The sequence below is a fragment of the Canis aureus genome, chromosome 15 (assembly GCF_053574225.1).
Source record: "Canis aureus isolate CA01 chromosome 15, VMU_Caureus_v.1.0, whole genome shotgun sequence".
Classification (NCBI taxonomy): Eukaryota; Metazoa; Chordata; class Mammalia; order Carnivora; family Canidae; genus Canis; species Canis aureus.
This window is the reverse complement of record NC_135625.1, coordinates 51,209,545-51,229,703: the sequence shown is the minus strand read 5'-3', so window position 1 is coordinate 51,229,703 and position 20,159 is coordinate 51,209,545. Positions and strand designations below refer to the sequence as shown.

General features: G+C 41.8%; 1 protein-coding gene across 1 annotated transcript in view; it reads right to left on the bottom strand.

Moving 5' to 3' along the window:
- Window positions 1–20,159, bottom strand: part of PRKAG2 (protein kinase AMP-activated non-catalytic subunit gamma 2) — a 265,607-nt gene that overhangs the window by 4,661 nt on the left and 240,787 nt on the right. The window contains 7 exon segments of the mRNA XM_077849614.1: window positions 1,500–1,593; window positions 5,186–5,332; window positions 6,845–6,882; window positions 7,224–7,389; window positions 10,348–10,474; window positions 11,397–11,451; window positions 12,960–13,005. Of these exon segments, the coding sequence (XP_077705740.1) occupies window positions 1,500–1,593; window positions 5,186–5,332; window positions 6,845–6,882; window positions 7,224–7,389; window positions 10,348–10,474; window positions 11,397–11,451; window positions 12,960–13,005 (673 nt within the window).

The window sequence follows — 20,159 nt, the reverse complement described above, 5'->3', positions numbered from 1 at the left end:
AAGAGGATAAAGACCTTGACTTGTTTACTCTCGAGTTTGCAAAAAAGGAATCTTGGCCCCAAGACAAAGGAGGGCCGACATTCACCCTGATGCTGCTGGGCCAACATGTGCCTCGGCCGTGGCCTGCTGCCCAGGAAAGGGGTGTTTTCCTGAAGGTGCCAGGTTATGTGTGCCTGCAAGGAGTCTGCTCTTGAGGAGGCCTTTCCCCCTGTGCAGGAAGGAGCTGTGTAAGTTGTGAGCGTCATCACACTCCCTGGACTGGTCTTGCTCCTCTGCTCGCTATCATGTGTGTGAGGTCGAACAGAGCAATGGAGGCTCACGGTCAATGCTGTGGGGCACCCACAGAACAACTGTAAGGCTATCTGCTGCTTCTGTGAGGTGTTTGGGTTATTTCCAGTTTTAGGTTATTACAGATAAGGCTGTCAACAGCCTCACATTCATTTAGTCATTTTATCCCTATTTCATGATTATGAAGATTATTTTGAGTTTCGGTTTCCCTACCACCTGAGATTGAAAAGGACTGTACACGGCCCCATCTCCAGAGTTTCCAATTCCATGGACAACCTCCAGGTGCTGCTGGGCTACTGGACTTACGTCCTTGGTGCTCTCATGTGGCAGCTGTGATGTTTCTTGCTGGTGGCAGGGATTCAAGATGAGCATAGACTGAAACCTAGTCTTGGCCAGTTTGATTTCCAAACTCAAGAAGAATTCTCTGGTACATGCACACTTTAGTGTTTGATGTATACTCCGGACTCTTAGAAGTGACTTGGTCTGCGGTCTTGGCACATCTTGGCCCAGGTCAGTGTGGCCCAAGGCTGGACTGCTTGTACTTAATGGGGGTGGAAAGGGGAGCAGCAGGGAGGAGAAAGAGAGGGCTGGTGGTTTTAGGACCTTTCAGCCCACCTGTCACTGTTAAACACGGCACACAGGAGATGCCAGCCCCTCGTTCCTGGAGCCCCCTCCTCCCCTGTCCACTGTGGCCTGAGTGCGTGCTCCAGGGTTGGTTTGGCAGATGATGAGAGTAGCCACCAATGCTGTTTTGTAGTTAATGTAATTTCCAATACAGTATTAATGGAAAAAAGTTTGGGTTTAGGTCTTTTGTTGTATATACTCAAAACACTAGTTTTTTTTTTTTTTTTTTTTTAAAGGGTAGATGATGGTTTCAATAGTTAGCATCTGATGAATTTCCCTCCTAGGTTTTCCAGGTAGTAATCCTAAAAATCAAAACTAGAGATGTCTTAGCTTTTTCATGGAAAAGGTGACTCTGGCACAGAATCCGGAGGCTCCCAAGGGTACATTCTATAAACTTGTCTCTCTCACCCAACTAGAGCAGTGGAGCTACGAAGGACAACCATACGGCAAATGAACACAGTTTACAGAGGAATGCACATGAAGCCAAGATCTTATGTGGGCAGTGGGGAGCAGCTGCTAGTGGTCGCCTGCCCGTCCCCCTGCCCATCGGGCACCCTAAGGGGAGGGCCGGCAGTCGGCACACCTACCTGCAGGCGTGAGTATCAGGGCTTGCAGAATGTCTGACAGGGAGATAATACCCACAATGCTGTCTGCTTCATTCACTACCACCAGCCGATGGACCTGCAAACAAGAGAACAGGTCATATGTCAAAGTTTACAGAAGGTTCTAAGATGGATATTAGCAAAAATGTCTTTCACATACCATATCAGGGGATTACCATCCTGCAAATAAGAGACATTACCAGTGTACAGAACCGTGAAAAGTCTTAGGCTCTAAAGTCAAGATGCAATGCTGATTTTAACTACTTGTAGGAAAAATTAGCCAGCTGTGTCCTCCTGTTTTCAACTTTCAGAATATGAATATATGAATGATACAACTCAAAACACGAAGTACTAAGTAGCCATGATATTCTTAAACATAAGCTTTAAAATTTTTAAAGTATTTCAGTTTCTAATAACTATCAGATATGGATTTACATGGGAAAGATATCCAGAAGAGGTCATGGCTCTTCCTTTTTTTATAGTCTTTTCTCCATGAGGTTCATATTTTAAAATGTTCCTATAGGTCAGACGATAAAGGAACTATAACAAAGTGAAACAGACTGTATTCACATCTCATTTTTTTTAAAAAAAGTGTTTTCGTGTGATTCTTTTTCCTTTTTTTATACATCTTTTTTTAAAAGATTTTATTTATTTACTCATGAGAAACACAGAGAGAAGGAGGGGGAGGGGGAGAGGGAGGGGGAGAGGGAGGGGGAGGAAGGAGGAGGGAGGGAGGGATGGATGGGGAGAGAGGCAGGCAGAGAGAAGAGCAGGCTCCATACAGGGAGCGAGGTGGGACTCGATCCCTGGTCTCCAGGATCACGCCCTGGGCTGAAGGTGGTGCTAAACTGCTAAGCCACCAGGGTTGCCCCACATCTTATTTTCTACTGAGGTCTTTTATAAACGAATGGCCAACATTGTGAGGTATTTCTCTAATAAAAGCATCCTTAGCACACAGAAGGAGGGAGCAGGCGTGGAGCTTCTTTTCTGAGCTTTAGCAAGTAGGCAGCCCCGCCCCGCCCCCCAACACACACCATGGGGGGCACAGGAAGGAGATGGAAACGGAAGGAAATTCTGTTTTTAGATTTATCTCTGATACTGTGTTGGGGATGCTGTTTCATGTCCTAGCTTGCTTTGAGTTAAAAAAAAAATTACTTTGTTATCTTGCTCATGACAACATCATTTATAAAAGATTCCCTAGGGGCGCCTGGCTGGCTCAGAAGAGCATGCGATTCTTCATCTTGGTCCTGAGTTTGGGCCCCATGTTGAAAGTAGAGATTACTTAAATAAACTAAGTTTCTGGGGATCCCTGGGTGGCTCAGCGGTTTAGCGCCTGCCTTTGGCCTAGGGCGCGATCCTGGAGTCCCAGGATCGAGTCCCACGTCAGGCTCCCAGCATGGAGCCTGCTTCTCCCTCCTCCTGTGTCTCTGCCTCTCTCTCTCTCTCTCTCTGTCTATGATAAATAAATAAATAAATCTTTAAAAAAAAAAAACTTTAAGTTTCTCTCAAAAATTTAGGGTCTTCAATATTCCTGTGATACAACACAATTATTTAACTATTATTTTAATTTATATTATATAGTTTATAAATCATAAATTAAAATAACGGCTTATATCTAGGTCAGAGAATGCTTTATAGTCTATATGTGACACACTTTGTTGCTGTTAACATTCAATAATGCTAATTAAATAACTCTTTTGAAGGTCAAGGGGCGGCCAACTCACCTGGAGAATTAATTCTACCAGGCAGAAATGATGACCAGAAATATTTTCTTGGCATTTGTTGCTGAGTCTAAACTAGCAAATATTCTTGGGTATCAAAAAGCTGGTGTGATATGTCATATAAATAAACCAAATCATCATTGATACTGAAAACCCTTTCCCCAACAACTGTATTTAAGCTAAAACTGGCCTTGGTCCACCAGCAAGGAGTCATCAGGTGGAAGAATTTATTTTAATGGGGAAAGAAGTCAAGAGGCATAATGAGAAAAGTGTTGAATTACAGCTTTATTTTTCTCAATGACCCATTTCCTTAGAAGTTTCTGTTGCTTGCCAGATGAACTGAAAGGACAAGCCAATTACTTCTTTTACCTGAGAATAATACATGCTCAAACAAGACAGCTGAGACCTGAGGAGCACTGCATTCTCCATGTTCTCCCCCTGAGCCAGAACTCTGCCACCTAGAAACGGCTACTGTTATTACTGTGCTGTGGGTTCTTATAGACTCTTTTACTTATATAGATGCATGTAAATGAATAGAATTTTTTTTAAATTTTTATTTATTTATGATAGTCACACAGAGAGAGAGAGAGGCAGAGACACAGGCAGAGGGAGAAGCAGGCTCCATGCACCAGGAGCCCGATGTGGGATTTGATCCCGGGTCTCCAGGATCGCGCCCTGGGCCAAAGGCAGGCGCTAAACCGCTGCGCCACCCAGGGATCCCAAAAGAATTATATTATATGTAGTAATTGGCTTTTTCTCTTAATACATTGATGTTTTTTCTGTATCAACCAAAAACTCTTCTACATTGTTATGTAGGGATTCCATTATACGGATGTCTATTGTCCTTATGAATAATTAGGATCATTACCTATGATCTTCCAAAGGCACATAATTCTAAGGACCTTACTAAAAAGTTAAGATGTATTCCTAAGTCAATTAAAACTCTTTGGAAAACTAGAATGCTGGATATTAAATTCAAGTAGAAAAAGGAAAGAGTTCATATGGAGGTGCTAGTGAAATAGGTTTCAAAAGCCACGACAGTGGTAAGGGGGTGTAGGGGGCTCCCCTCAGGTGAGTACAGGGTAAGGTGGAAGTCTTCAACACTCAATGACAACAACATGGCTGTGTTTCTGTTTGATGGCTCCCACAATGGAGACTGTGTTCTGATGCCACCCCCTACATATGTCATGTTAAGATCGCCCGTTGTGAGCCTAAGAAATTATTAGGGACTTTTCTTCTTGGACTGCATTCTCATGTTTATAAGTAAAAAGTACCAGAGCAGACGTGCCATTATGAATAGATCCTGCCTACTAGGGGATTGTTCCAGAAAGAACATGATTGCATCCTCCAAGTCCTAGAGCGTGATAAACAGGAAAACATTCCTATCCCTGTCTAATAGGAAAGGAAAGAAATGATTTGGGGGGATGGTTATCCTGAGTTAGTTGTGTTACCCAAAGTACATCCCCAAATCCTACATGCAGTAAGGTACGAGGGCACCTTAGTGCTGAGGGTCAGGAGGTGGTTATTAGACCACCTACTATTATTTAAATCAGGAGACAGGGAAAACTAACTTAAAAAGATCATAAGACATTTTATCATTCACTTTGTTAAAACTATATAATCACACATTTTTAATTTTAAATTCATAAATACCCTAATGAAACTCAAAGCTCTTGGGACATTTGTTTTCCTACTTATGTATTTTTAAATCATGAAAGTCTCTTACTTATTAGTTCAATTCAATGACCATTTCCAGGCCTACAGTTCAAGTGACATGCTAGTTCTGGAGAGGGAAGGCACAATATCCGACTGACTCACCACTGCTTCACCTGCTTTCCTGCGATTCCCAGTCCCAGTCCCACAGCATCACTGCCAGTGAGTACCTGGTGTGGAGGCTGGGGCAGGGATGCGGGGGAGGGAGGAAGGGAGGAGTGTGGCCAGCTGCCTCACCTCAGCCCGCACTATTCTGTCCACGATGGTCTCCAGGATTTCCAGCTTACTGCACTTCACAACACCCTCGAAATACTGTGAACGGTGCTGGAGGGCCTGGGTCACTGTGATATCTAGGTTATTGTAGGTTTTTTCAGCAGCAAGGTTCTGTAATAAAGTAACAATGAATTATGTCCTTTTATTTCCATTTACATTAATAACCAAAATCAGTTAAGTTTAAAGGGACCTGATCTTTAAAAACATTAATGTTCATCTTATGTCAGTTTAGATACAGGTTAGAACATGCCGCTGGTGTTATTTCATCATTAATAACTACAGCTTACGACAGATGAGGTATACCTTTGTTGTGGAGCAACCTTGATACATAGTGTCTATGTATCAAGGTTGATACACTACCCCACCCAAGGCTCTATAGCCTGAGCGAATCAAGTCTTTGGAGAGGTGGACTAACATTTGCAAAGGATAAGAAGCGCCCTACGGTGCCGGCAACGAGGGGCTTTCCCTGTGAGCCCAGGGAGCAGGGTTTCCTCAGGATCAGACATCATGGAGGAAGGGCAGGCCAGACGGGCCCCAGATGCACATGGCTTTAACCTCAGAGGGTCCTACTCAACCAGATTCCACTTAGTCTATTTTTTGATGTCTGTTATTGTTAAGCAGAATAAATGAAACAAAAGGGTTTGAGACAGCTGGCTGAAAAGAAATATTTACCGCTGGGATCCAACATTAGGTCAAAAAATGATGAGCACAGTTGGGCCTATCAGAGTTTCAGTTCCCTTTCTTAGAAATACCATAAAACTCTAAGGAAGTGCATTTATTTTTTTTAAAAGATTTTACTTGACAGAACACAAACAGGGGAAACTGCCAGGCAGAGAGAGAAGCAGACTCCTTGCTGAGCAGGGAGCTTGATACAGGCCTGGATCCAGGACCCTGGGATCATGACCTGAGCCGAAGGCAAACGTTCCACCGACTGAGTCACCTAGGTGCCCCTAAGGAAGTGCATTTAAAATGAATGAGGAAAAGCAAGCATCCAGTGGAAAGATGTAGCACTACCTCTAGTAGATTTACATCAGGGATTAAAATGTAGGACTTTTGGGGCACCTGGGTGACTCAGGTGGTTAAGGATCTACCTTCAGCTCAGGTTATGATCCCAGGGTCCTGGGATTGAGCTCCCTGCGCAGTGGGGAGTCTGCTTCTCCCTCTCCCTCTGCCACTCTCTGCTCATTCATGTGCTCTAATAAATCAAATCTTTAAAAAAAAAAAATATATATATATATATATATAAAAAAAACAGGACTTTAAGTTTCAATACTTTTGCTTTCTTCTTTAGAATAGTGCTTCCCAATCAGCAAACAATGGGATCTATCTAGCAAGGGATTCCCGAAATCATGTGTGCACCAAGCACTTGCCTGTTGGCAGAATTAACATTTCATACACAGAAATAGGGCAATTTAAGATACTTACACATGCTGCAGTGATGGATAAACTACACATGAACTGAAAAGATGACTATATAATGCTAATATATTATTTACTGCTAAGCCTAGTGAACGCTAAGTACAATGAGTATGGGCAGTCTATGGAATCTGATCCGCACATCCAGAAAAGCTATGTTTTAAATACATTCTAGATGACAGGTGTGACAAAATTAAAAATACTTACAATTACATCAAATTTGGAATAAATATCTACAACTTTTCCTAAAAATGAAAACATATGTTAGAAAAATATCTTGGAAACAAAAAATAACATTTAAAATCCATCTCAACCAGACACTAGCAATTAACAACCTTGCTAAATAACAAATTTGTCTAAATAAACATGAAATCACATCCTAATGGAAAATGTGAAGATAAGCCAGTTTAGAGTTCTCATTAACCTGAATGTTCCTTGGTGCTGACTTGATCCGCCATATCCAAATTATCATCCCCAACCCCTGCCCACCACCCGCCCGATCTGATCAGTTGACCACTTAACAATAGGTCTGCCCCCAGAAGACAAAGCATGGTCTCTGTTGCCCTCGTGTGACCAAACCCCCTACCTGACTCATCCACCACAGGCAAGGCCGACACTCGTCTTTCTACAAAGACGTTCAAGGCTTTAATGATGGGAGTGTCTGGGTGGATAAAGGCGATGTTGTGGTAGGTCCCAATTCCAAGGGCATCCAGGTTCTGCTTCATGAAGGCAGGCTTTGGCATATCAGACATCTAAACAGGAAGATAAATACAAGTGCTCTAGAGCCCAGACAGACCTTTATAATGTTCACATGTCCACACTTGGACGAAAAACTATGTATAACACATTATAAGTTAGTGTTCTCTACCAATCTACCCAGATGGCTGAATTAACATGGAAATATTACATATAAAAATCGTAGTTCTTGTTCAAATCGGCTGATAGGTCTAAACTTATATTTAACTACTTAGTAAAATAGTGTAGAGCACGCACATTGTGATGTTCCCTTCTCTTTCACTCATTGAAAATGTGGAAAGAAGAGGGAAGAAGAGGTCTCTTTGGAAATTAAGACCCATAGCCACCAAGAATCCTTTACTCTTATGTCCTGCCGTCAGCACTAAATACATTTGTGAAGAACCCCTACAGTTCCAAACCCAGAGCGTTTGGTGGGAGCAGTCTGTGCTGCGGCTAAGTTAGTCCTCACCCCGTCCCACCCTACTCCTGCATTCTCCTCTGGAGGACTTCAGCTTGTGATTACTAGGAGCAAGGAACAAGCCAGCTGAACAGAATTGAAAGAACCTTTGAAAGTTCACTTTTCTTTTCATGGGCTGTTTTAGAGGAGGAGGGAGAAGTCAGAAGAGAGAAGTCTAGGGTCACGTTTGACTAAAACAAAATAAGGTCTACGGTTTCAAAAATCCACCTTGTATAAAGGGTATGGTTGGTTCCGTCCTCCTGGTGTACCTTATAATTATCAGGAAAAGATGAACAATTAGAAGAAACAAAATGTTCAAGTCAAAGAGTTCATCAATATTCAAATCATGAGAATCCTAGAAATTTAGAGAAAAAAAGAAAGACCTATTAGGTCATCTAGCCCATCGTGATGCAGGATAACCCCTGTTCCATTCCACGCTTAGGCTAACTGTCAAATGTCTCCAAGGGTAAGGTCACTTTTTCTCAGAAAATGATCTCAATTCAGAAAAAAAAAAAAAAAATCAGGGTCTGAAATTTATATAAAATTCTGTATTTTCATCTGAAAACCTCTAATGGAATATTCTAAGAGCAGGATTTAATTACCATATTGGCCCAAATATAAGGCAGTATTGCAGAGGCATCCTCCTCTACTCTCCCCAAGGCCTGCCTCCTGCGGGGACTTCTGGTCTGCGGCATTGTGGCCATGAATACGGGCTGGACTGGACCTCGTGGCATCTGGGAGACCTGGGGTGGGTTTAACCCCTGGGGCCTGAGCTACATCACAGCCCGCTGGCAAGGGCCTCCCTGCTGGCAAGGCTGCAGTGGGGAGGGAGGCCGCCGCTCAGAAACTGCTCTGCCACTTGCCAGCGGTGACCCAAAAAGTCACTTCACCACCTATTAAATGGGATTAATAAAAATACCTACCTGGGGAGGCAGAGGTGTGGATTAGCTGTGTCTGGTGAAGCGCTCAGGAGAGTAGCTGACACGTCATCAATGCTTGTATATAGCTCTCATGATTAACGTTATCTTAACGTGATTCCTCTGAGGAGTAGAGGGGCTGACAGCCTGACACATGTAGGCCTTGCCCTGGGTCCCACTCAGCCTTGATGCTGAGGCGGCTCCGCAAGCAGAGGTGATGTCTGAGCCACAATCTTCATACGCCCCTAATTGTCCCACCATCTCTATACTACGTGTTTTGGTAAATTTCCTACCTTCTTTCTTGGCATTTATTTAACCATGAAGAGAGTTAGTTTTACATGTAAACTACTAAAATGTAGAAGTGGCTTGATGGACAAGGGATTTCTCCTTATTACCGAACCCTCTGTGCTTCTGCCTGGCAAAATTGAGGCAGGGCTCCAGGAGAAGGAGCACTGACTCCTTTGTATCACACTAGAAATGCTCTTTTACTTCCTTAATGGAAGGATATGGGGAAGCTAATGTGATGTAGATTTTTAATATCTATTAAGTTCTTTGACTTCACAGGGCGCCTGGGTGGCTCAGTAGGTTAAGCATCTGACCCTGTGATTTCCACTCAGGTCATGATCTCAGGGTTGTGAGATCAAGCCCCCTGGTGGCCCTCTGCACTCAGCGTGGAGTCTGCTTAAAAGTCTCTCTCTGTCCTCTTTTCTCTCTAAAATAAATAAAATCTCCCATCCAAGTACTAACCAGGCCCAACCCTGCTTAGCTTCCAAGATCAGATGAGATTGGGCGTATTCAGGGTGGTATGGCCGTAGACAAAATAAATAAAATCTTAAAAAAAAAAAAAATGACTTCATGTCATCTCTTCTGAACCATGAATGATGCCTCCTACTGGTCCTAGCTAACCAACTACTTCTAGCCTCAAATTCACTGCATATAATCTAAATGAAAAAAAATTAAAGCCCTCTTGTAAATACTCTGGTCCTTCTGAGCCTCTTAAATATTGACCAAAGCGGTCAATATTATGATTAAGAAGACATCTCATTCCAAATGCAGTTGAGAAAAACCTATAGATAATAAAGCCTGAATTTGGACCAACATGGTACTCTCTTGCCAAAATTGTATTTGCTTTGTGTTTTTCTGTCACTGCAATTTACAGTAAGATAATCCCGGGGACAGTATTTTTCAAATGTTTCCAAAACCATGAAACCAATAAAGCATCATAAGGCAATTTGCTATAAATATTGGCTCAATTTATCTCACATAGCAGTTTCTTAATTAGAATGACTTGTATATTGCTTTACTGCCCTCATATTTTAGGCGATAAAATATTCTAACTTAAATAGAGAATTCCAAATGTTTTTATTATTTTGATACTTGCCCCGAAAAGCAATTGCTTTTTAATTGGAATCAACTTGGAGGATGTACAATTTAAATAGTAGTAAGTTGAGAAACTGCAGCTGAGAAATGGAGACCTCCTAACAATCCCAATTCCAAAATTAACAACGTCTCCTACTGAGGGTGACAGGAGCCAATTTACTTGAAGTAAATTAGTTAAAGTAGATGCAGCTACGTCTTTAGAAACACTAAAATCTACTTACAAAAAGCTGGAGGAACTTGAGGATTCTTTTGTGGGTAAGTATATAAAGTGCATTCCCACTGATAGGGTCAATAACTGGCAATCTGTGGATTTTATTTTTGATCAACGAGTATACAGCATCGAAGAGGCTGTGGGAAAAGCCATCAAAGTTGTTAGGAGGCTTTAAAGAAAGATGTAAAATTCTGGACCACCCCTGCTTTAGAAGCATTTTCAGTGTTTTCACATCAGAGCAACAAAAGGTTGACTGGACTTAAAGCAGTGTTCTGGAAAAGTTTTAAATTGGGTATCTCAGTAAATGTTTTGATTTTCCAGTCTGAGTTAATTCCAGATATGAGCACAAGCTACAGATCTCTAAGAGTGTGGTTTCCAACAGTACTGAACACTGCTGTCTAAGACACGGCAGGGCTGAACCCCTAGGGCCACTAAGGGAGGCCCAGGTGACAGGGAGCTTGGCCTAGGCCCCAAAGGAGCGGATGGGCTGCTCTGGCCTCTCCTGGGGCTGCCAACCAGCAGGCTGGTGGGTTTATCTGTTTTGTTTTGTTTTTTTAGGACTTGGAAATAAACTAATAAAATTCAGTATTCTACTTTTGCTTGCTAGTGCTTAGAGTTTGGAGAATATTTTCATACACTGTGGAAATGTATCAGAGCCTGGAAGGCCTGGGTCACCTGTCACATGCTGGGGCACACGTTCTCCCGACTACCTCTGGACCAACGTCTAGCTGAGGCAGACAGTCAACCCCTGGGAGAGCTGCTGTAATGTGCGTTCCTGGGCATGACCCTCCAGAGGCCATGTGGCAGGGGAAACCCAGCAATGGGCAGTATTATTAACAAGTTCCCCTGATGGTCTGTGTGGCAGTATGACCACTTTCCCAGCCTGTTATCGATCCCTGGGACAAACAATGGCTGATTGCTATTGTCTCTAAATTTGCTGAATTTAATATTTGGAATTATGGAGGCTGTCCCCTATGTAGATTTAAAAAAAAATCTATTGATCACAGAAACAAGAATCTGAAAGAATGTTTTCAAAGGAGAAAAACTTTACAAGTTTACCTTGCGTCTGGAGATATATTCACTAAAGGCTTAAATGTTTCTTGTAAATAAAGCTCTGTTTTTATAGAAAGAAAATATGCAATTAGTAACACATTTGCTGTCTGTAATTATTACACACATAAGGAATATTAAAATACTCTTCATTTTACAGAAAACTGTTAGAAGAATTAAAAACCAAAATCAAATCTAATTTACTGAATGCTACTGTATAAATCATACTTAGGATTATTTTAAACAACTTGTTAACTGTTTTCAGGATGCTGCCATCATGTAAAAGTTAAGTATTTCAAAACAGTATTACAATAGATGTAAAAATGACAAAGACAAGCAATTGGGTGTAAAAAGCAGTGCCAGGGGATCCCTGGGTGGCTCAGCAGTTTAGCGCCTGCCTTCGGACCAGGGCATGATCCTGGAGACCCGGGATCCAGCCCCACATCGGGCTCCCTGCATGGAGCCTGCTTCTCCCTCTGCCTGTGTCTCTGCCTCTCTGTGTCTCTCATGAATAAATAAATAAAATCTTAAAAAAAAAAAAAAAAAAAAAAAAAAGCAGTGCCAGCAGAGGTCACTAGAAGGCTACCAAAGGACTATCACCCTCCAGAGACTAAGCACTCACGAAAGCCTTTAAAACTAATTTTCATAGGTTAGAACACTCCTAAAACTTTTGTTCTAAGTTTTATTTTACCAAACTAATGCTCAAATCTGTATCCTGAGGACCTCAGTAGTCTTTACAAATTATCTTGCTAAAGATCCACTGTAATTAATTTGCCTTGTTGAGGTTTCTATACAGAAAGCACTCGAGAATATCTTGATATTAGCATTATTACTACCGAATACCATATAATATCAAACTATAAATATACTTCAATCTTGGTCTAACATTACTGATACAGTAGAGTTTGATAAGAAGTATCTCTCTTGGTATTAAGTTGTATATTCATAACAGGCCGTGCTAAGATATGGATCTTGTATTGTTGGACTTTGGTTTGACTTGATAAAGCCTTTATAAATCATATCTGTCACTCAATGGAACTTACAGGTTAAAGGGAATTAAAAGAGCCCCTTGCCCCTTAAGAGAGTTCTAATGGATGTTCAGATTTTGCAGGTGGCTAGTCATAAAGGTTGCTTATCATTGTAGGCAGATTTTCAATTTTTAATGAACATTTTTCTGTCTACAAGTCCTTCCGTTTCTATCCAGGCTTTTCTCTGAGCCGTCTACATAAGCCCTCCTCAAGGTCCGTATAGAGACGTGTGTGCAGGCCGGAAGTCCTCATTCAGAAGTGAGCGGTGGCTTGGCGGGGGCCCAAGGCAGGTTGACCCTATCCTTACATCCCAGTCTCATATATGAACTTGCTGCAGGTTCTCCAGAAATGTCCATTAAACAGAATGGATCGTTATTTACAATACTATGGTACACTATTGAGATTAAAATAGAAACGAATGTGTTAACTATATAGCTTATTAAGCAGAGAGAGAAGGATCTGTGATGTTAAAACATATTTTACATGCTAAGCAGAACATTTTTTCCCTGATATTAAAAGATTTTTAACACCTGATTGTGCTTACCCCTCCATGTTTCAATCTTATGTTCTTCTAATTCATAAATCTGTACCTGTAAATAAGAAAAATTCTTATTTACAAATGTTAACATATATAACAAAATAATTACTTCATAACTACTGCAGAGTTCCATAATTCAGCTGGTGGAAACAAAGATAATTCAGAAATACTGGAAATATAAAACGCTTTACATTTCGTTGAAGATAAATTATTTCTAAATTTAAAACATAATTAAGGGTGCCTGGCTGCCTCAGTCAATGGAGTGTACGACTCTTGATCTTAGGGTTGCAAGTTCGAGCTTCATGCTGAGTGTAGAGATTACGTAAAAAATAAAAAATCAGCGCACCTGGGTGGCTCAGTCAGTTAAAGCGTCTGCCTTCAGCTCAGGTCATGATCTCAGGGTCCTGGGATTGAGCCCTGCATCGGGCTTCCTGCTCAGAGGGGAACCTCCTCTCTATCCTGCTCCCTCTGCTTGTGCACTCTTTTTCTCTGTCACATAAATAAGACCTTAAAATTTTTAAAAAAATCTTTAAATTAAAAAAAAACCTAATACAAAAACTTCTGATACGCTATTTTTTATTTTATTTTTAAAAAGATGTTATTTATTCATGAGAGACAGAGAGAGAGAGAGAGAGAGAGAGGGAGAGAGGCAGACAAAGACACAGGCAGAGGGAGAAGCAGGCTCCATGCAAGGACCCCGACGTGGGACTCGATCCCAGGTCTCCAGGATTAGGCCCTGGACTAAAGGCGGCACTAAACCGCTGAGCCACCCGGGCTGCCCGAGTTTATTTATTTTTTTTAATGATTGTATTGATTTATTCATGAGAGACACACAGAGAGAGGCACAGACACAGGCAGAGGGAGAAGCAGGCTCCATGCGGGTAGCCTGATGCGGGACTTGATTTCAGGACCCTGGGATCACGCTCTGAGCTGAAGGAAGATGCTCAACCACTGAGTCACCCAGGTACCCCTACACTTGAGTTTAGTTTTTTATTTATTTATTTATTTATTTATTTATTTATTTATTTATTTCACACTTAAGTTTTAAAACACATATGGAGACATAGATTCATTCCTTCTTTTTTAAGGATACAGAAAATTTTCAGCATCTCTAGTTTAAAAAGGACAAATGGTTAAATCATGCTAAAATTAAGTTGTTAGATCAATTTATGCCTGACTGTATCAACCCATTTCCCCAAGACAGGGCATAAAATACCTAGAGGGTTAATTGGCACAGTATAAGAAAAAGTCACTTTGGGGCTGTTCAGCTTTGTTTCAAATCAACACTAGCCTTATTACTTCTTAGTTGCTATTTTTGGCCAAATTATTTAAGCTCTCCCTCTGTTTCCCTTCCTAAACAACTGGCTAAATAGGCCCTCTGAAGCCAGCTTCTGTGAGCATCTCACAAGAGAGCAGGAAACAGAGTACTCATCAGAAGAGCGGTCCCCACCACACTGTGGTTCTCCACCTCGCCCCTCTGGAGCTTTCCTCTCCCAGCTCAGCCTTTCAAAAAATTACGCCCATGTCAGCATTGTGTTGGGCCTAACAGGGATGCCTGTGATCAGAAAGCCTGGCCTCCTCTTAAAGCTTAAAATCCAGATGGCAGTAACATTAAGACAGTCCTATATAAAAAGGCCAGTGACAACTAAAGAAGAGTATGTACAGCTGACCCTTGAACAACATGTGGTTCAGGGTGCTGACCCTCGGGCAGTCAAAAATCCCCATGTAATGGGTAACTCCCCAAGAGTTAACTACTCTGAGCCTGCTGTTGACTGGAAGCTTTCCTGATAACATAAATGGTCGATTAACATATATTGTGTATGCTGTGTGTGTTATATACTATATTCTCACGATAAAGGTAAGCTAGAGAAAGGATTAAGAAAGCCATAAGGAAGAGAAAATACATTTACAGTCCTGTATATTTTTATTTCTTTTCTTAAAAAAAGTTTTATTTGAGAGAGAGAGAGAGAGAGAGAAAACGCACAAGCAGGGGGAGGGTGAGAGGGAGATGGAGAAGCAGACTCCTCCCCGAGCAGAGAGCCAGATGTGGGGCTCAATCCCAGGACCCTGAGATCATGACCTGAGCCAAAGGCAGACAACCGACTAAGCCCCCCAGGCACCCCAACAGTATTTATTGACAAACATCCTGCCACACTGTTCAACAGGCAACTGTGTGAAGCCATCCTCTAGAAGGCTCTGTGCACAGGGACGCACAGAGATGAACACAGGGCAGGCACGGAAAACAAAGAGGCAGCACATTTCAGCCAGCCCCTGCGTGATGGATGGGCTTTACATAAAGCAGAAAAACTCGACTAAAAGGCACGGAATGCAAAGACTTGCTCCTGTTCGAGCCACAGTGAAGACACAGAGGGCTAGAGAGCAGGACGGATGGGGACATAGCCGCATGCTGCCCCAACCATGCAATGGCCGATGGCCAGCCTGGATGGGTTCAAGCAGCAGAATGGTGACAGTGAAGCTCAAAGAAGGTGGCTTTCACAGCACCAGAGCCAGATGGAAACCCGGGTCCTAGGTGGTCAGTGAGGTCTATAATGCTGAGCGGTAGGGGCACAGGGGCCATAGGAAGGAAGGACAAAAGGTTCAGAGATGAATTAACAGATTAAACAGATGAATTAAACAGCTGCCAGACCACACTGGCTTTGATGATAGGTGACGGAAGGATAATATGAACAGTGGAGAAGAAAGCCTCACCGAGGATAAGGGAAGATGGTGTTTGTTTTATTTCAAGTTCCGGGTAGTTCACATACTATGTAGCACTGGTTTCAGGAATAGAATTCAGTGATTCATCACTTATATACAACACCCAGTGCTCATCCCAACAGGGGCCCTCCTTCATGCCCTCCCTCATCCAGCCCTCTCCCCAACCTCCCCTCTGGTAACCCTCAGTTTGTTCTCTAGAGTTAAGAGTCTCATGGTTTCTCTTGAGCGTGCGCTCTCACTCTTTTTTTTTCTACCTTATGTTCATCTATTTGCTACCTTATGTTCATCTATTTCTTAAATTCTATATGTAAGTGAAATCATATGGTATTTGAGTTATTTCACTTAGCATAATACTCTCTAGCTCTTTCCATGTCATTGCAAATGGCAAGGTTTTGTTCTTCAAGCATGTGGTTTTTGACACGGTTTACAGGTAGCACCTCTAGGTCTGGACCTCACTTAGGAAGTTCTGAGATGATGGCAGTACTCAGCTGAGCAGAGGCTTCCCGGCTCTTTGCCTGCACAGCCCCACAGGCCTTGAGCTGCAGGCACCAGGGTGGTGCCATTCCACTAACATGAGCGTCTGTGTTTGGCCCTGGGATGATGGGAAGGGGGTGTCTGTATGACACAAAGATGAGTAAGACCCAGTCCCCACCTCAAAGAACTCAAAATCTAGCAATCTATACACTAACAATGAAGCAGAAGAAAGAGAAATCAATGAATCAATCCCATTTACAATTGCACCAAAAACCATAAACCATTTAGGAGTAAACCTAAACAAAGAGGTAAAGGATCTGTGTACTCTGAAAACTACAGAACACTTGTGAAAGAAATTGAGGAAGACACACACACACACAAATGGAAAAATGTTCCATGCTCATGGAATGAAGAACAAATATTGTTAAAATGTCTATATTACCCAAAGCAATCTACATGTTCAATGCAGTCCCTATCAAAATACCATCAACACTTTTTACAGAGCTGGAACGAACAATCCTAAAATTTGTACGGAACCACAAAAGACCCTGAATAGCCAAAGGAATGTGGGGGGGGAAAAAAACAACCAAAACCTAAAGCTGGAGGCATCACAATTCTAGGCTTCAAGCTCTATTACAAAGCTGTAATCATCAAGACAGTATGGTACTGGCACAAAAACAGACACAGAGATCAATGGAACAGAATAGAGAACCAGAAATGGACCCTTAACTCTACGGTCAACTCATCTTTGACAAAGCAGGAAAGAATATCCAATGGAAAAAAAAGATAATCTCCTCAACAAGTGGTGTCAGGAAAATTGGGACAGCCACATGCAGAAGAATCAAATTAGACCACTTTCTTACATCATACACAAAAATAAATCAAAAGGGATGAAAGACCTATATGTGAGACAGGAATCCATCAAAATCCTAGAGAACACAGGCAACTTCTTACCAGACACATCTCCAGAGGCAAGGGAAACAAAAGCAAGAATGAATGACTGGGATTTCATCAAGATAAAAAGCTTCTGCACAGCAAAGGAAACAGTCAACAAAACCAAAAGGCAACCTACAGAATGGGAGGAGATATTTGCAAATGTCTTATCAGATACAGGGCTAGTTTCCAAAATCAATAAAGAACTTAACACCCAAAAAACAAAACCTCCAGTCAAGAAATGGGCAGAAGACATTTTTTCCAAAGACGACATACAAATGGCCAACAGACACTTGAAAAAAATGCTCCACATCACTTGATATTAGGGAAACACAAATCAAAACCACAATGAGGGCAGCCCGGTCCAGCGCCCCCTTCAGCTCAGGGCATGATCCTGGTGACCCAGGATCAAGTCCCACATCCGGCTCCCTGCATGGAGCCTGCTTCTCCCTCTGCCTGTGCCTCTGCTTCTCTCTCTTTCATGAATGAATAAATTAAAAAAATCTTTTTTTTTTTTTTAAAAAAGAAGAAAAACATAGCTTCTTAAAAAAAAAAAACAACAACAAAAAACCAAAACCACAATGAGACACCACCTCACACCTGTCAGAATGGCTAAAATTAACAAGTCAGGAAATGACAGATGTTGGCGAGGATGCAGAGAAAAGGGAGCACTTGTGCACTGTTGGTGGTGATGCAGACTGGTGCAGCCACTCTGGAAAACAGTATGGAGGTTCCTCAAAAAGTTAAAAATAGAACTGCCCTACAATCTAGCAATTGTACTTCTAGGTATTTACCCCAAAGAATATAAACATAGTGACTTAAAGAGGCACGTGTACCCCAATGTTTAGAGCAGCGATGTCCAAAATAGCCAAAATATGGAAAGAGCCCAGATGTCTGTCGACAGATGAATAGATAAAGAAGATGTGGTATAGATATACAATGGAATATTAGCCATCAAAAATAATGAAATCTTGCCATTTGCAACGATGTGGATAGAACTAGAGAGTATAACACTACGTGAAATAAGTAAAAAACAAGTATTATATGATTTTACTTGTATGTAGAATTTAAGAAACAAAACAGATGAATATAGGGGAATAGAGGGAAAAATTAAGATAAAGACAAAGTGAGGCAAACCATAACATATTCTTAACTCTAGGGAACAAACTGAGGGTCGCTGGAGGGGGGAGCAGGAGAGTGGGCATGAAGGAGGGCATGTGAGGTAATGAGCATTGGGTGTTATACGCAACTGATGTATCACTAAATTCCACCCCGAAACTAATAGTACAGTGTATGTTAACTAAATTGAATTTAAATAAAGAATTTTTAAAAGTTCATTTCCGTTTTGTGGAAAATCAGCCATAGAAAACTTTACAAAGGCCCTACAAAATCTTTCAAGTGTAAGTTCCCAATCTCACTGAAAATTCAATAGGAATAAGGTTGAAAATAAGCCTGGAGATCACCCAAAGGAGAATTAGCAAGTGCAGAATCAATAACACTAAAGCCTGAAGATGAACGTGCTATCAGAGACTGGTGGGATGGTGTCAAGTAGCCTGATGCACACGTGACTCAAGTCCCAGAAAAGAAAGAATGAGATAGAAAAAATTTTTGAAGAAAGAGTAGTCAGAAACTTCCCAAGTTAGGTGAAAGACCAACTCAGAACATCATGGAAATGCAGCATCCCTGAAGCAGGACACATAGAAGAGAAACCAGATGTGACCTCTGGTGATCAAACCCAGAGTGAAAGAGACAGCTCTTGAACCAGAAAGAAATGGTGTATGATCCAGAGGAGGGAAGGATAAAAATTTCTATTCGCTTCTCATCCAAAGCACTGGGAGGCCAAAAGACAGTATTACATCTTCAAAGTGTTAAAAACAACTGTTAAGTCAGTTTCCATAAAATGGCAAAAGTGTTCTGCAGGCATAAAGATGAAATCATGACACTGTCGGATGAACAAGAGCTGTGATGGTTCATCCCTGTGTGACTGTGTGACATGGACAGGGGTTCCTGGGACCTTGAGCGCCAGTGGCGGCGCACCAGACAGTGGGGAGAGAGGTACCAGGAGCCTTGGCATAAAAAGCTATGGATGCCTTTTAACTCGTTTTGTTTAAAATGAAAATAAGGGCAGATGAAATAGAACTATATTTTATGTAAAAAGTTCAGTATTCACTCCAAATAGATTGTGTTAAGTTAAAGTCGACATGGAAATTCCACATTCCAACCAGAAAAGTTCAGTGCAGAGAGGTATGGGTAGTATCAATGGAGCTCAATTGGCTATGATGGAAGGGACAGGACTACAGTAACCTCCAGCTGCAAACAACTAGAAAATGGGAAAAAATATGTGCAACTATCTTCAGACCCTGGACAACAGGCAGGGCAGGACTGCCACTCCTAGGGAGAAAGCAAGCAAACAAACCAACCCCCCAATCACCACATCTCTCCCCAGGCTGGGCAGCTGACCCAGCCAGGGCACAACACTCCTGCTGAGTTAGGAAGACAGAAACCAAAGTCTGGGTGAGATGGAGCCAAGTGGAATTTGTGGGCAGAAAACCAGACAGGAGGAGCTATCTAGAAAAGAGAGAGAAGGCGGTGCGGAGATCTCCTTGAATTTTTGACTGAATACTAAGCTGGGTGTGTCCGGTGAAGGACACGAGGCCAGGCTAATACTCACACTGAAAGATGTTGCATCTTGACCAGACAGAATGGAAAGTCCTTGCTAAACCACCAGAAAATTCCATGGAGATCCCAGGAACAAGTGTTGGTGAGAATGTAGAGAAAAGGGGACCCTCATGCATGGTTGTGGGAATGTAAATTGGTGCAGCCACTGCGGGAAACAACAGACTTTCCTCAAAAAATTAAAAATATAGCTATCGTATTAGCCAGCAATTTCACTCTGGGTATTTTTGAAAAACAAAACAAAATTGCAAATACTAATTTGAAAAGATATATGTACCCCCATGCTCGCTGCAGCATGATTTACAATAGCCAAGATATGGAAGCAACCCAAGTGTCCATTGATTAGATGAACAAAGATGTCACACAAACACTGGAATATTAGTCATAAAACAAGAATGAAATCTT